This window comes from Rhineura floridana, chromosome 7, assembly GCF_030035675.1.
Source record: "Rhineura floridana isolate rRhiFlo1 chromosome 7, rRhiFlo1.hap2, whole genome shotgun sequence".
Classification (NCBI taxonomy): domain Eukaryota; kingdom Metazoa; phylum Chordata; class Lepidosauria; order Squamata; family Rhineuridae; genus Rhineura; species Rhineura floridana.
The window spans coordinates 21031793-21049395 of NC_084486.1; the positions used below are offsets into that span (position 1 = coordinate 21031793).

General features: G+C 36.9%; 1 protein-coding gene across 4 annotated transcripts in view; it reads right to left on the reverse strand.

The window, feature by feature from the left end:
• Positions 1-17603, reverse strand: part of PARG (poly(ADP-ribose) glycohydrolase) — a 122032-nt gene that overhangs the window by 34668 nt on the left and 69761 nt on the right. For all 4 annotated transcript variants that reach the window (XM_061635005.1, XM_061635001.1, XM_061635003.1 and 1 more), the window contains 3 exons: positions 15269-15348; positions 10318-10378; positions 3057-3132 (listed from right to left, as the gene is read on the reverse strand). In XM_061635005.1, the coding sequence (XP_061490989.1) occupies positions 3057-3132; positions 10318-10378; positions 15269-15348 (217 nt within the window). The remainder of the gene's footprint in view (positions 1-3056; positions 3133-10317; positions 10379-15268; positions 15349-17603) is intronic.

The window sequence follows — 17603 nt, forward strand, 5'->3', positions numbered from 1 at the left end:
AAGCAACCTACCCTGGGACACATTTAGCTCAGTAATTGAATTTTATCAGCACTTTTCAGTCTACAGAGGTTTAAGGAAATGTATGATAGAAGACACGTGAAAAGGATGAGAGCAATGCAAGGAACAAATTGTTAGATAATGACAAGCTGTATACTCTGGGCTTTTTATACCAAAAAGCAGGTAGGATAGACATATAATCAGTGCCTTGTTTTCTGTTTTCAGTAATATTCCATCTACTTTTTGAGCCCCTTGGGTCCCCTCTACCAGTCTGATTAAAGAGAAAAGCAAATCAGCCTGCTCATACAGTAAGGTTATCCCCAGCTCTTCTCTGAGAGCCCCTGCCAGATGAGGTACAACGGACATGACTGGGGAGAGGGCCTTTTTGATGGTGGTGTCCCACCTATGGAATGCTCTCCTATACGAGGCTGGCCCAGCATTTATGTTGTTATCCTGTCGGCATCAGGCAATTCCACCCCCCCCAGACTTTTTTTTTAAAAAAGAATTGTTTGCTTGGAATTTGATCTGGTGTTAAGACTGTTTCTGATGTTTTATTTTTCTTGTTGGAGTTTTGAACTTTATAATGTTATTTTAATCTCAGGAGAGAGCTCTTTAACATTTAGTTTGAGTTTGGCCAAGTAGAGGGATTTGTTCTGTTTATGCAGGATCAGAAAGCTACATAGCTGAAATGGGACTGACAATTACATCTCTCAGGTGAGACTGTTCTGGATGCATTCAATGCAAATTTATACAGAACAAAAATGCATTACAAAATATTGTTCCTGCCTCCAAGATTACAGTTTTGAGTGGCTTGGAAGATAATTTAATATTGCTTTGTGGTGTTAAAATGCACCTTGGTTTTAATGCATTTTCAGGTTCTTCAAGTGTAGCAAAAGCTAGAAAGGCATGTTTCAGGAGAAAGTTTCAAAATATTGGAGCATAACCTTATGTATTAAGGATAAATATGAAAGAAGAGTTGGCAGAATGGATTAGGCCAACATTGGCTTCTTACCTGCATTTAGCTAGAACTACCTCAACTCCAGAGACTGGGGCATGGAAAAATAGATTACTCACGGACACAGAGAAAAATGAAAGCTGAGAATTCAAGTCTTTGAACAGTACCCAAATTAAGAGTCCATAGCTTTCTCCTGTGTTGCAACCATTACCTGAGCCAGATTAGTATTTCACTAATCAACAATAAATATATTAACTGTTGTCTAATTATATTCATTCTGTACAGTGTAGCAATGACCAAATATTCTAATCAGGGTCAAGCACCATAAAACAGGGTGCTGTATGAGCATAAAGGGCTAACACGGTCTCGTTTCTCAGAATCATACTAGTCGAATTCATGATAATAAGCTAATTAAATAGATCAGAATATAGTAGGACAGACAGTATAATGAAACCAACAATGAGATTATGTAATTATACTAGCTACTAGGAATATACTATTAATATTTACATGCACATTCTACTAATTTGGGGATTTAAAAAAATATTCCTATCAAAATGTAACTTCTGCTATCCATGCATTTTCTTAACACTGCAAAACATATTGCTATGGACATTTTTTTAATTAGATGCAACTCTTTAGTTTTCATCTTTTACTATGAATTACAATTGATTCAATCAATTGGTATGAGCCAATCCTGCTTCTAGTTATGTGTGCCTTAAGCATATTGCTTTCATAATATGCCCAAAAGCCTTCTCCAAATGTCAGGAAACAGCTACTTCATTTTCTCTATTAAGCATGCTTCAGAAACCTCGGGGAGGGGGGAGGGAATAGTTAGCAGCCACTACTTAACAAGGGCAGTCTCTTGTTCAACAGTGGCTGCTAATTATTGGTTCCCCCCCCCAAAGAACCAGGAGTTCTCTAGAGCATACTTTGTAGCGAGGATGGGACATCTGTAGCTCTCTATATGTTGTTGAACTACCACCAGGCCTAGCTAGCACAACCAATTGTCAGGGATGATGGGAGCTGTAGTTCAACAACATATGGAGAGCCTGAAGTCCCCCACTCCTGCTTTATGGACCACTCCCCCAGGATGCATCACAGATGCTACAGTTCACAAGATGTTTTTGGAGAGTAGTATTCCTATCCTTCTGCACTGCATAATCACTATTCAGCAAAGTTATCCAGTCCCATTTTAAACTAACAGGTCTAAGAAGGATGATCATTTTCCTTTTTTATTCAAATGTTAAGAAAGGATAGGATTTAAGGAAATTTTGTTCCATTACTGGTCCACGGAAATAGTCTGGAAAGTTTTCCCAGGCAAACCTTAACAGAGTGAATGGAAGCAGCACTAGATTTTGTGCAGCTCCCATTTATTGCAGTGAGGCTGGAACATAAGAACATCCCAGATGTCTGTGCCCAAGACAATTAGATTGGTGTAAATCCTATTACTCTGGCATCATGAGGCTGTGACATGGGGTTTTAAGTCTAAAAAGAACCAATCAACAGAGTTATTAAACAGTAAGTTAACAAAACAAGGATAAAACAAAGCCACCCACAGTACTTTACACTGCACTTCAAAATGCAGCTACCTCAGCTAAAACAAACAACAATGTGCTTGTAGATATGGAAGGGACAGACTTCTTATCAATCTGTTTCAGCTGACTGGCTCTCAGACCAAAACAATTCTACTAGCAGCAGACAATGCCTCCTGAACTACTGAACTGGTCACCAGCTGGGGCACTTTTAAAATAAAAGCGAAACAAAGAATTGTCAGTTTGTCACTTTCATAACCTGGAACCACCCCTCTCTTGTTGCTCTTCAATCTCTGTATGACCTGAAGGACCTGGAGCTTTCCAGGTCTTATGATTGCCAATCAAAAGGTTTTTCACGGGGTACACACATGGAAAACAAGGTGAGGTGGAGACAACAGGCAACACTAAGGCTGTCAGAATAATAAATTCTGCTCTGCCTATTATAATGCATAATAGTTGGCTACTTTTACATATAACCTAGGGCACAACTGAATGATTCTGCTAAAGTGCCCTATAGACCAAAGTTTCAAACAAGCATAGCACAAACCAATATATGATTCTACTCTTACCTGCAGCATCCCATGCCCATTGCTCTCAATAGTACCTTCATATGTGACATGCAACCTGGACATTTTTTTCTGAGATCTGTAATCAAATAAATACATACACAAGGAAATGCAGCAGTATGATAGTACTTTACAGAGAGAAAATTAATATTAAAAATCAATTTTAACATGTTGCAAATTTATAAATAAAATGCCTGCTACTGATCAATCTGTACTCAATTCTGTGAGTTGCCACTGCAGAAAAGTACATAGGATGGGTTGCACTTACTGTTAATTCAGAACCCTAAACGCAAACCATGTTGTTGTTAACAGTGTTGTAGGTGATTGCTGCCTTGAAATGAAATATCACCCACACAGGGAGACAAATTAAACAAACTAAAAAGGGGTTGGGGGACATGGTAATATTACACACTGCATCACAGCAGATTTGTGATGAGGTCCTAGGGCCTTAATAAGTATATTTAATTCTTGTTAAATACAGGCAAATGACAAGCCCCATAAGAGAAGGGGATCAAGTTCCTCCATTTTTGATTCCGCATTCCCAACATGCAAAGCTTTTGTTTATGAAAATTTGACATTCATATTGCTGAGGTTGTAAAATCCAGACAATTGTGTCTTATTTCTGCTGAAACAAAACATTTAAAGCTTTTTGGGTTTTCATCCAAAATGGCCCCACTTTGCTTGTTTCAAGAGAAAAATAAGCATCATTCTAACAATATTCTCTTCTGTTATTGTTGGTAATACTCTTAATTTTTTTTTATTTAGTACCCATTTTACATCCAGAAAGAAATTAATTATTCTGCATAAAGTTGTATTCCTGGCATATTTAATCATTCTATAGTAGAATTAAACAGACCAAAAGACAAGTTTAAATTAAGAAGCATTAGTCACATCTAGCTATTGATTTGCTGCTCCTAAAACCTTTCGACGCTATTTGAACATGATCCAAATGCTAACAGAATACATTAGTTATTTCCAGAAGAAACAAAACATAAAATATAACTTCCTCACTGTTAAGTCATTTGACTGCTTAGTCTCACTCAGTTTAATGGGAAGCATGTTATAGTCCATTTATTAGCATATAGTTAGTGGCATTTACAAAACAGCACTGATTATATTAAGCCATAAATTCATCTTGCTGCAGATGAAAAGAATGTTAATTTTCATATGTAACCCATGTAAAGAATGTACAAAAATGGACTTGGACCCAAAAGTGCTCTTGTGTGAGTGGAAGGCACTTCTACTAAAGGAAGGGGTGCAGTTTCTCCTTTCTGCTCTGGAATTCTCTGCCACATGGCATCCTGTTCCTAAGGAGCATGCAGAGGTAAGAGGGAGGTAAAAAAAACCTCGTTGCATGAATGGAAACTCTGTTTCCTTCCTCTCTTTCAAAAGGAAAGTTAGGATCCAAGCCAGGATATTACGTATACACACACACACCACAAAAGTATACTTCTATCAGAACTAGCATGTATGTTGCTGGGAATGACTTTCTTATATATATATGCGTAGTCAGGGCTTATTTGTCTAGCAAAGACCACATGGCGCTGTGTGTGCTAGGTTCATGTGTGAATCCACCCAAAGTCTTTGGTAAAAAACCCAGAGCTTGAACTGAATAACTGAAATGAAAGATAGTTTGCTGAAAACCAAATGGAGTGACGTGGTTTCTAACATCTAAGACTGGATTTCATATAAAACATTAAGAATGCAATCCCATGCACACTTATTTGGGAGTCAGAATGCACAGGATCATGCTGCAAGAGTTTGAAACTCATTGAAAAAAATACATTGATAAATATACTATACCATTCAAGCATGTAGCCAGCTCTGTCCTATAGTATTTTATTTTAGGATAGTACCAGCTTTACACACTGAGATGTACAAAGTAGGGAAGATCATATATTTTATTGAAATTACTTCTGTAGTAAAAGTACAAGAGCTTTCAGGCTTCAGAACTGCTTTTAGCAAAATGACAAGTCAACATTGTTGGCATGCATATGAAAATAACCAAGGTAAGCCAAGTTACTTTTAGCTTTTTCATTCTCTTTAAAGGAGCTTTAGCCTTGAAAGCCTGCAAAAACCGAGCAACAAAACTTGGCCGAATATGATCGAGATGTCTCACTTGAAAAATTCTCTTTCACAATTAACTCTAGTAACTATATAAATTCTGCTTCAACCAGTTGTAAAAACTTTTTGCACTGTACTACATATTTACAGTTTTACATCTACAAGTGGAATATTTTCTTACAAAATTGACTGACATCATTACCTCTAGAAACCCATCTCTTCGTAAGGACTACTCAAGCAATGAGCACCAAGGGAATACAATGTCAATTCCCATCTTGAGCAACTACTTTCACTAAGAAATGCCTTCTGAAATGGCATTGCCTACCTGTCCTTTAGGGTTTGGACATTCATTTATCATACACTAAATAGAGGATTGAGAGCCAGTGTGGTGTAGTGGTTAAGGTGTTGGACTACGACCTGGGAGACCAGGGTTCGAATCCCCACATAGCCATGAAGCTCACTGGGTGACCTTGGGCCAGTCACTGCCTCTCAGCCTCATAAAACCCTATTCATAGGGTCGCCATACGTCTTGAATCGACTTGAAGGCAGTACATTTACATTTAAATAGAGGAGAGCTGAGAAATGGTAGGACTGAGACATTTCTTTCATGCCATTTGAAAGGTGCAACATACAATTTATCATTATGCTTTCAGTTTCATAACAAATATAACTTTGCTGTCTTAGACAAGCAATGGATAAGTAAATAAAAATGGAATTGTATGCTAAAACCAAATATTTGTGAACCAGTTGCTGAAGAAAGAGTGGCTGCACCTGAATGTCATGCTATGGTTTAGTGAGATGTGAACAAACCCAGTCTCCAACTAAGCTTGCACACTCCCCCTCTCCTCTCTCCCTCCCTTCCATACACCTTTGTGGTGGAGTTTGGAGGCTTTCGGTTCCACTTTTGGTTAAGTGCACCTTGCCATGTTATACAAACTTGGAACTGTGGTGAATATTAATTATGGCTAATTTCAATAAATCAGCTTCAGCAGTGTGAGTTTTGAAGTTAGCTTGTTTGAAATTAACCATAGTTAACATTTGCCGCAATTTGTTAGCTTTTTTGTTGTTGTTATGTGCCTTCAAGTCAATTATGACTTATAGTGACCCTATGAATCAGTGACCTCCAAGAGCATCTGTCATGAACCACCCTGTTCAGATCTTGTAAGTTCAGGTCTGTGGCTGCTTTTCTGGAATCAATCCATCTCTTGTTGGCCTTCCCCTTTTTCTATTCCCTTCTGTTTTTCCCAGCATTTTGGTCTTTTCTAGTGAATGTCTTCTCATGGTGTGTCCAACATATCAGTTTCATCATTTTAGCTTCTAGCGACAGTTCTGGTTTAATTTGTTCTAACACTCAATTATTGGTCTTTCTCGCAGTCCATGATATCAGCAAAACTCTCCTCCAACACCACATTTCAAATGAGTTTATTTGTCTCTTATCCACTTTTTTCACTGTCCAACTTTCACATCCGTACATAGAGATCGGGAATACCATGGTCTGAATGATCCTGATTTTGGTGTTCAGTGATACATCATTGCATTTGAGGACCTTTTCTAGTTCTCTCATAGCTGCCCTCTTGAGTCATAGCCTTCTTCTGATTTCTTGACTATTGTCTCCATTTTGGTTAATGATTGTGCCAAGGTATTGATAATCCTTGACAAGTTCAATGTCCTCATTGTCATCTTTAAAGTTACATAAATCTTCTGTTGTCATTACTTTAGTCTTTTTGACATTCAGCTGTAGTCTTGCTTTTGTGCTTTCCTCTTTAACTTTCATCAGCATTCATTTCAAATCATTACCGGTTTATGCTAGTAGTATGGTATCGTCTGCATATCTTAAATTATTGATATTTCTCCCTCCAATTTTCACAACTCCATCTTGGTCCAATCCCGCTTTCCGTAGAATATGTTCTGCATACAGATTAAACAAATAGGGTGATAAAATACTCCCCGTCTCACACCCTTTCCAATGGGGAACCAATCAGTTTCTCCATATTCTGCCCTTACAGTAGCTTCTTGTGCAGAGTATAAGTTGCGCATCAGGACAATCAGATGCTGTGGTACCCCCATTTCTTTTAAAGCATTCCATAATTTTTCATGATCTACACAGTTAAAGGCTTTGCTGTAATCTATAAAGCACAGGGTGATTTTCTTCTGAAATTCCTTGCTCTGTTCCATTATCCAACATATGTTTGCGATATGATCTCTGGTACCTCTTCCCTTTCTAAATCCAGCTTGGATGTCTGGCATTTCTTGCTCCATATAGGGTAAGAGTCTTTGTTGTAGAATCTTGAGCATTACTTTACTTGCAGGGGATATTAAGGCAATAGTTCGATAATTACTGCATTCCCTGGGATCCCCTTTCTTTGGAATTGGGATGTATATGGAACGCTTCCAGTCTGTGGGCCATTGTTTAGTTTTCCATATTTCTTGACAACATTTTGTCAGAATGTGGACAGATTCAGTCTCAGTAGCTTGTAGCAACTCTATTGGTATGCCATCTGTTCCTGGTGATTTGTTTCTTCCAAGTATTTTAAGAGCAGCTTTTACCTTGCATTCTAAAATTTCTGGTTCTTCATCATATGGTTTCTTTGTGAATGAATCTGTCATCCTGGCATCTCTTTTATAGAGTTCTTCAGTCAATTGCTTCCATCTTCCTTTTATTTCATCTCGGTCAGTCAGTGTGTTCGCCTATTGATTATTCAACATCCCTACTCGTGGTTTAAATTTCCCTTTCATTTCTCTAATCTTTTGGAATAGGGCTCTGGTTCTACCCTTTTTGTTGTCCTCTTCTATTTCTATAGAATACCTATTGTAATAGTTCTTTGTCCCTACGTACTAGTCGCTGTATTGTTGCATTTATGGTTCTGACGGTGTTTCTATCTCCTTTTGCTTTTGCTTTCCTTCTCTCTTTAACCATTTTAAGAGTTTCGTCAGTCATCCATTGAGGTCTTTCTCTCTTTTTAACTAGAGGTATTGTCTTTTAGCATTCTTCCCTGATAATGTCTCTGACTTCACTCCATAGTTCTTCTGGCTCTCTGTCAACGAAGTTTAAAGCCTCAAACCTGTTCCTTATTTGATCTTTATATTCTTCTGGGATGTTATTTAAATTGTATTTTGGCATTATGATTGCTTTGTTCTTCTTCATTAGCTTTACTCTGATTTTCGATATGACCAGTTCATGGTCTGTACCGCAGTCTGCTCCTGGTTTTGTTTTTGCAGAAAGTATGGAACTTCTCCGTCTTCTGTTACCAATTATATAATCGATTCCTATATTAACCATTTGGTGATGTCCATGTGTACAGTCATCTTTTCAGTTGCTCAAAAAATGTGTTTGCAAGAAACAAATTATTGGCTTCACAGAATTCAATAAGTCTTTCTCCTGCTTCATTTCTGTCTCCTAAACCCCATTTCCCCACAATTCCTAGTTCTTCTCTGTGCCCTACACTTTTGCATTCCAGTCCCCCATGATTATCATCATATCTTGTTTTGGTGTGTGATCAATTTCCTCCTCTACTTCTGCATAAAATCTCTCCAATTCTTCTTCTGCATTTGATGTTGGAGCATAGACTTGGAGGATGGTTATGTTAATAGGTTTCCCATTTAATCTCATTGATATCACTCACTCAGACCTTGCATTGTAGCTAATTGCTCTTGCTACATCACTTCTCACTATTAAAACAACCCAATTTCTTCTTGATTTCTCATTTCCTGCATAAAATATTTTGTAGTTGCCCGATTGAAAATGTCCCATTCCCATCCATTTTAGTTCGCTCACGCCAAGTATTGTAATGTTGATACATTCCATTTCTTGTTTGACAATTTCTAATTTTCCCTGGTTTATGCTTCTCACATTCCATGTTCCTATTGTGTGCGTCATACATCTCTGGACTCTCCTTTCGCATCTGTGCGCATCAGCCTCTGGGCTTCCTTTCGGCTTTGACGCAGCTGCATCATTAGTCACAGCGCTACTCATACTTGTCCTTTGTTCTTTCCCAGTAGCTCGATGAGTGCCTTCTGACCTGGGGGTCTCATCTTCAAGCACTATCTCGTGTTGCATTTTGGATACTCTGTTCATAGGGTTTTCGTGGTAAGAGGTATTCAGAGGTGGTTTACCATTGCCTTCCTCTGAGTTTGGATGCATCTTAGTCTGGTGTCTCAGCTTTGACTATTCCACCTAGGGTGCCCCTGCTAGGAGTCTAGCCTCTTGGTCTAGACTCCTGACGGCATTGCTCTCAGCTTCTTCAACACTCTCAAACTCCCTCACCACATTAAGGTGTGCATCCTAAAGGGAGGGTTGTCAGCCTATATGACATTAAAAAAGCAGAAGCAAGAGCTTCCAAACTTCTCCTTCTGGCCATGAAGGAGGGAAGAGATAGGCAAGATGACTAGGACTGGTCATGTTTTGTTAAATCACAGTTTAGCATGAAGCCGGTGTGCATACACGCATGTGTGTATGTGAGCACAAGCCTATATATGTCTATTTTGGGAGCTCACCAAAAGTAGTATGAAAACATATAAAATTAAATAAAAGAAAACATATGTAATCAACAGATCCATCTTACAGACTTCTATAAGTTCATCTTTTATAAACAGTGTGTATTGAGAGACAGAAGTGAAACAAATGGAATAGAGACACTGGCTGTGTTTGTACATCTTCATAAGCCATAAATCATGCCTTACTAGGCACGAGCAAATTGTGCCCACAATCTCCAGGGATTGTGGTTTGTTTTTCCCCAATATTTTATTCTTGGCTTGCTGCCCACAGTTTGTTTGGAACAAAACAAAACAAAACCCCTGGTTTGGAAGTAATGCTAAACCAGGGTTTGTGGTTTATTCCCTCGTAACATGAGCCAAGAGGAGAACTGCAGGTGTGATTCATTTGTGCATGGTAAGTCATCATTTATGGCCTTCTATGATGTGCATACATGGCCACTGAGGTTGAAACTGAAGTTACAGCGCAAAACTTGATAAAATAAAAAAATCATAATCTCAAGTTATTTCCCCAGAGCATTTTCTACTCAGTGAAACTTGTATGGATCTGTCATTACCATGGAATGTTCATGCAGCCCACCTAGCTTTCAGAGCTTTCCTGAAACCCCATTGATGTCAAGGAAGAGAAGAAATTTGAAACATTACTGGGATGTAGGTAAAATTGCTATAATCAAAATGAAACCATTTTAAAGAGACATTCTCAGCCTACCTTTCCCAGTGTGGAAACTCCTGTAGACACTGTCTTGTAAATGTCACTAGTCCAGTGGGTTCTACAAGCAAAGAAATCCAAACAAGTACATAAAAATGTAGTATTTCATTTGGAGGATAACCTACAAAAAATGCTAGACAGTAAGTTGAGTACAGCATTAATACCTCAATTAACTAAGTGCATGTGTTCTTGGACATCACTTCTTTAACAAAAACTTTGGTACCAGAGGCAGGAATAACATGGAAAGAATAGGGATAGGCTTCTACACCACAAAAAAAGAGCAGTTCAACATATTTCAGCAACCTTTTTATTCAAAACTAACAGTACACATGTCTGAAATGAAATAACCAGCTCAGGTAAGCCTTGCACAGAGACCACTTGAAGGCTTTTTCCAAAAAACATCCAGGGATACCTGCCTTACTTTTTTTCTTTTATCATGTAGCATCTTGCTATAGCTATCAAAAGCTCTGAGCACTGTTCTCCTCTCCATACACTCAAGCAGGCAGGCAAGGGGCAACCACCACCACCACCACTGCCAGTGCTTGGTCTCTCTCTCTCTCTCCCATCCTCCCTACACTTGAGCAGACGCATCTGCAATAAACAGTGTTTCCAGGGCACCTGAAGCACTGTTTACTGCAGAGCTGCCTGTGTCACCTGGCAAGGAGCACCATTCCAGCCATGCGTGAGAGCTGCCTGCAGTAGCCACAATCCAGTAGACAAGGAGCCACATTCTGACATCCCCTCTCCCCCTCAAAAAGGATTTGTTAAAAGGAACTTCTTTCCGAGAGGCTATGTTAACTGAGGTATACTGTATTTGTTGATTGCCTATATTAAAATGTTCATTCCTAGAAAGGGAATATTGGTGTTTTGATTATTAAATGTTTCAGTGTACAGAGTGGTGTGATCCAAACAATGAAGAGAAAGGAGAAAATGAATAATGATTGTCATGTAAATATTTTGCTCATCCTACCTCCCAATTCACATTTTTTCAAATTTAAACCAACTAGAGAAGATGTGTTCTCCATGCATCATTTGCATAATTTTAAACCTCATGTAACTTTATCTTGAAAGTCATTTTGAGGAACAGAAACTATTAAAGTCTCTGTTAAAATAGAAAAATACACTTGATTTAGGACCATGAGAGTTGTTCCTGGCTACTTCTCTTCACTGGATGAGAATGTACTGGAACATATGTAAGACTAAGCAACAAATCAGGTTTCTGCATTTTAATGGAAGTTTGCCTATTTTATAGCCATTACCTGAGTCACCCAAGCAAAAATGTACACAATGGCCCTATTAATGTGGAATTTGTTGAAATATTTATAGTATTTAAAAATATATTTAGAGTTTTGTTTATGAGAATTTGAGAACACCATCTGACTGAAGGGCATTGTTTCATAAACCATAAAAATTATAGTTTATAAAACTATAAAATTTATTCTAAAATCATACAGTTTCACAAGCAGTGCTAGACATAACAAACTATGAATATTTTTAATAATGACAAAGTCCATTTTGGCAAGTATCAGTGGGATGGCTGAGTTTAAATTTTGCCAATGAGTAGATCAATGTGGGTTTTGATGGTTGTCGGACATAGTTTCAGATTATTATTGATACATAGCCTGCTTCTGTATTTCATCTTCATAGCAGTCATTGTTGAAAAATCTGTCTCACAAAGATATGTATTACCAAATGGCAGCAGTATCAGCAAGCTCAGGATACTCAGTGGTAACATGAAGCCAAAATTCAGACAACCTCACTTCCAAAAACTTATTTCTGAAGGTTCTATCACACAACAGTTCAATGCCAAAGGCGGTGCCTGCACATCAGAGGCAAACTGCAATAGACCCTTACAACAACTCCCTGTATGAGCATCTTGTGGTGAACCATCACTGGGTCTGCCCCAGCAGGCAAAGGGTAGTTAAAATGTGAGATTCAAACCTTTCCAACATTCGGTTACAAGTGTCAACACATCATTATAATATGGCAACAAAACAAAAAGTTGTAAGAGGTATTTATCATACTAGTTAAGGATGAAAAAACATTTTTTTTAAAAAAAAGATATTTTTAAAGGTTTTTTTTAAAATGTTTTAAAGGATGTTTTAATATATTTTAAAGTCTGTTTTTACAATGTTTTAGGGTGCTTTTAGTGCTTTTGTTTGCTGCCCATGGCTCTTACTGGGAGGAAGGTCAGGATATAAATCAAATAATAAATAAAATAAATAATAAAATAAAAGCAGTAATTATTTTGAGTTTACTTATAAACCCCACAACCCACTTGTACAGCCTTCATGACACACTTGCAGATTGCAACCCACACGGTGGGAAATGTTGGTCTATAGAAGTGTCTGATCTTTCCAGAAAAATATAATTTTCCTTAAGTGTTCTCTGAAGGGGAACTCAGGAGGGGATATAAGCCTCATCACTCCAGTTTATTCCTGAAAACAAATATGTGTGAAAGGTAAGACTCTAGTCTTACTAAATAAGTAAAATGCAGCCTTTCCCTTGTCATTTATTTCTGTCAAAAGCTTTGGTCAAAATAATTAAAAATATTAGAAAAGTAAACCCAATTAAGGTTGCAATTCTATACACACTTTTCTGGGAGTAAGCATCACGAAACACAATGGGACTTCCTTTTGAGTAAACATGCATATAATTGCACTGTAAAGTGTGTATTAAGATGATTTTACCCCCTTGCTAATGTTTTACCTCTTGTGGTTTGCTATGATTTTGAGGACTGATCTGCTAAACTAATACATAAATATATTTTCTGACAAATGACTCTATGGAAAATATTTGAAGAGTCCTGTTGCCCTGCTAGAAGTTCTTAGGTATTTAAAAGGCTCAACAGAAGCTTTGCTTGCTTTTTTCAAAAGCAGTGATTTCTGTACAAATCTTATAGTTACCCACAAGAGGACTGTCATAGAAGATGTTGCACAAATTAAGCATCCATCTCCTGAATACAAATCAGCTCTTGGGTTTCAGCAATTCAAGAAAATGTTACAAGTGAATTAATTATTATACATTAAATAGTTTGGGGAATAGAATATTGAATTTATTTTAATTTGAGAGATGAATTATTGTCATCTTATTTGTTAACTCATTAACTACACTGAAAAAACAAAATGCCATTTTGTTTTCATCTAAAAGCAGCTGCAAGTTACTAAATAAAAAGCTAATTGTCTTGCCATTGCTGCAACCTGCTGAAAGGAACACATTTCTTTCTTTTTTAAAGGAAGGTTTTAAAATAGCAAGATTTTGGAATCATCAAAACTGCAGCAGTAAACCAAAATAGGATATTTCCACTGTGAAATATGACACAAGAAAGAAATTTGAAGCGACTGGGTTGCATCCCACTTAGTTCTACTCAGTGAAGACCTATTGCAATTAATGGACCTTAGTCATGTAATGGGTCTACTCTGAGTAGAACTAACACTGGATATAACGAACTATTTTCAGCAAACAGCCACATGTATGCCATCGCAACTAATTTCAGTGTGATTACTAGCTTACTTTTGGTATTCCAAGATAATTTAGATTAAGATACTTATTATATACATGTGTGTCTACATATGTAAAAGTACATACATATAATAAGTATATCCATTTTTAAAAAACAACTACAGTTATGTAGAAGATTTTGAATATGACTGTACAGTTTTCTGAATTTAAATTAACTTTACAGAGAGATTAAGGTGCTAGCTACCATAATATATCTGGCTAATCAGGGGTTAACAACCTGTGATCGATAGACTACCGGTGGCCCACAAGCTTCATTCAGGTGGTCCACAGCATATCCATGTTAAAATAATTGATTTTTATCCCAGTCTGCATCTGTATTGAAATTGTTTTTAATATTTTTTTAAAAAAAATGTTTTAAGATGTTTTTAAATTTTTGAGCATTTATAACTTCTTGTTTGCTACCTTGGGCTCCTTTTCGGAGGAAAGACAGGCATAATAATAGTATTTTATTGCCTTTTATTTCTTACATTGCATCTCATTGCAGTAAAAATTAAATTCTATGGAATGCAAATTGTAATACTATAAACTAAACTATCAGAAACAAAGGAAGAATAAAAATACAATTAAAAATCATACATCATCTAGCACAGGGCATTAGCATTGCTACAACAGGCAGAAAAAGCATTAAGTGGCCCACCAAGACCATCAGCAATTTTCAGCTGGTTCATGGCAAAAAAAAAGTCTGGGAACCACTGGGCTAGGATCATTAGATTCAAATAGGGCAGAAGGAGCAGACAGTATTCATAAACGTTGCACTCAATGAGAAAAGATAAATCCAGCATGGCCATTGTTGCATCCCGATTCCTTTCATGCTGTTGGTACAAACATGCCTTTATCATGAAAGACAATGTAGTTATCTGCATAATCTGAATCCCAGCAACACTAATATATCCCAGTAACATGTCCGTATATATGGAATATATTCAGCTTGGGACACAAGTATCTAAAATAATGCCACCCCCAGTATTAGTTGCCCTGGCCCCTATAATTGGCAGTGGAATCCCTGTTGGTGGTGGTGCCATGGGTGATGCTTGATTTGGGATTGACCCATGACAGGGCTTTCTTCATGGTGGTTCCCCATTTGTAGAATGTCTTCTCTGGTGAGCTACATCTGCCTACCTGATTATTAACATTCAAGGGGAATTTAAAAACATTCCGGTTCACCCAGGCATTTGATGGCTGAAAAATATTGTTCCTGGCAATTTTGAAATTATTAGCTGTGAGATTATGTGACTGTTTTTAGATATTTTAATGTTTTTAAATATGATTTATTATTTTATCACGTTGTTTGCTGCCCTAGGTAAGGCAAATACTCTGCCATATTGTGATGCCACCAAAATGATACGATAGAAGGAAATATTTGGACAAATATTTTAGCACATAATCCATGGTGCACAAAGAGTAATAGATTAACTTTATGCTTTTTTACTTTTCTCTGTGACTCTTCTGAAGTAACAGAAAAGGGTTTTCAATTTCTCAGGCTTCCTTGGTGAACGTCCTTCAAACAACCTACGAAAAGCAAAAGGCAAAAAGCAGAGGTGATTATAGGTAAGTCAGTAACTAAAGGAAGCAAAAAGTAGTGACCACATTAATAATTCATTGTAGCAACCCCCCAAATATGAATGATACTGAAGCAACGTGAGTTAAAGATAGTCCAGTATTACTGCTGAACACAACAGGTCTTCACATACCAAAATAAACTTAAAATTTCTTACAATTTCCAAAAGTAAAAAATGGTCTACAACAGGAGTTCCCAAACTGTGGTCCACGAGCTTGATTGGGGTGATCCGCAGAATGTCTGCATTAAATATTCATATTGATTTTTAATTGTATTTTATTCCTTCTCTTATTTCTTATGTTTTATTGCATTATAATTTGAATTCTATGGAATGCAATTTGAAATACAATAAAATAAAGCAATAAAATACAATTAAAAATCATACATCATCTAGCACAGTACATTACAATTGCTACAACAGGCAGAAAATCAATAAGTGGTCCGCTAAGACGCTCAGCAATTCTCAAGTGGTCTGTGGGGAGAAACGTTTGGGAACCACTGGTCTAGGACACACGCTGTCTTCTGACAACACTTTCTTTATGAACATACTAATGTATCTGATAGAAATAGACTAGGGCCGCAATCCAATGTACACTTACCTGGTAGTAAGTCCCACTAAAGCCAATGGAGCTTACTTCTGAGTAGACAGGTATTGGATTGCAGACTAAATTTGTGAGGGTATTTCTCACGGACGGCTCAGAAAACTGTTAAGTGTTAATTATTTTTATCTGCTTATTATTTTCCTGGGTTGAATTAGAACCAGTAAAGTTAGACCCCTTTTTCTTCCATAAACAGGAAAAAGTTGTAATCTTCCTGTTCATAGAAAAGGAGCCACAGTCTCACATTAATTAGTTCTTCCGGCATTATAGTGCTCCTGTGAGTAGACCACTTGTATGAAGAGTTGTATCTATATGCAGCTGCATTGGTTTTAGTGATAATGAACTCAGAATCTAATTCTAGAATATCTGAAGATCTATCTATGTACCCTCAAGTAAAAAAATTACTTTTGACTTATACCTCAATGACTATGTTAGGAAGGAAAAACAGATTTCATCCTTCAGATATTTCACTACTCAAAAACCAGCCCCAATTCCTTTTCTTCATTGTGTTTTAAAGCTAAAGAAAACTACATTTTAAAAATCACTTAGTGTTCTTAAAAGAAACCAACATAATAGACATCCTTTTTTAAAATCACTGAGGAAGCACATGTTTTTACATCAAATCATCTTTTTTAAATGTGTCATCTACCTTCCAGCAACCTGCCCTTATGCTACTTAATTTGATTTTATAAAAACAAAAATCATCTTTATGGGCAATTTGCCTGGAGGGAAAAACTGTGGGGACTTCAGAAGCAGAATGCCTCTAGACGCATGTTCACTAAAAGATAGCTGATATAGTAAAAGCCCTTTGGGGAATACAATCTCATTTTTAAAAACTGTTGTTGAAATACTGAAATGTTAACTGAGAATGGAAAGTGATATAATAGCATCCAGCTAATTCCATTTGACAGCTGTTATGCCAAAAAAACCCATTAGTTTTCTAGTAATTAAATGTATTTGTTTGTTAGGAAAAACTTATATGAAAAGTACAAGATGAAAAAGAATAAAATATTATCTTTACTCCGAAATATTTATTCAAATCAAGATAGCAACTAAAAGAAAAATGATTTTGCACAGTTTTAGCTGATTTTGGAAATAAACTGTATTTCACCCCAAGACCTTTTTATTTCGCCCAACTTTTATTGTTATTCTGAATTGTTTTACCAATAACCAAGAAATGAAACAGCAATTAAATTACATGTTTATTATAATTTGAACTTTTAAAATTGTAACCTGAATTGTTTTAATTCAATTTTATTATCGTAAGGGGTTTTGGCATTAAGCTTATTTTATATAAAAAGCAGAGTAGAAATTGCAGATAAATACATTTTTTGCAAGTCATTACAGACTGCTTGCCTGCAATACAGCCTGCAAATTAAGTTGTTTAAAAAGTCAGATACATTCGAAAACCTTGAGTATGTTTTTAGAAAGGCTGGGTAAAAATATCAGAAATAAATACGATGCAGCAGGGGATCTGTGTGAGTCAATGGGGAGGGGTCCATATGAAGTTCTGAGGCAAATTGAGAAAACAAGACAAGGTGCAGTTTTGTGCACATTCAGATTTATTCACCCCGACTGTTTACAGTATACCAAAGGATACTAGCAAA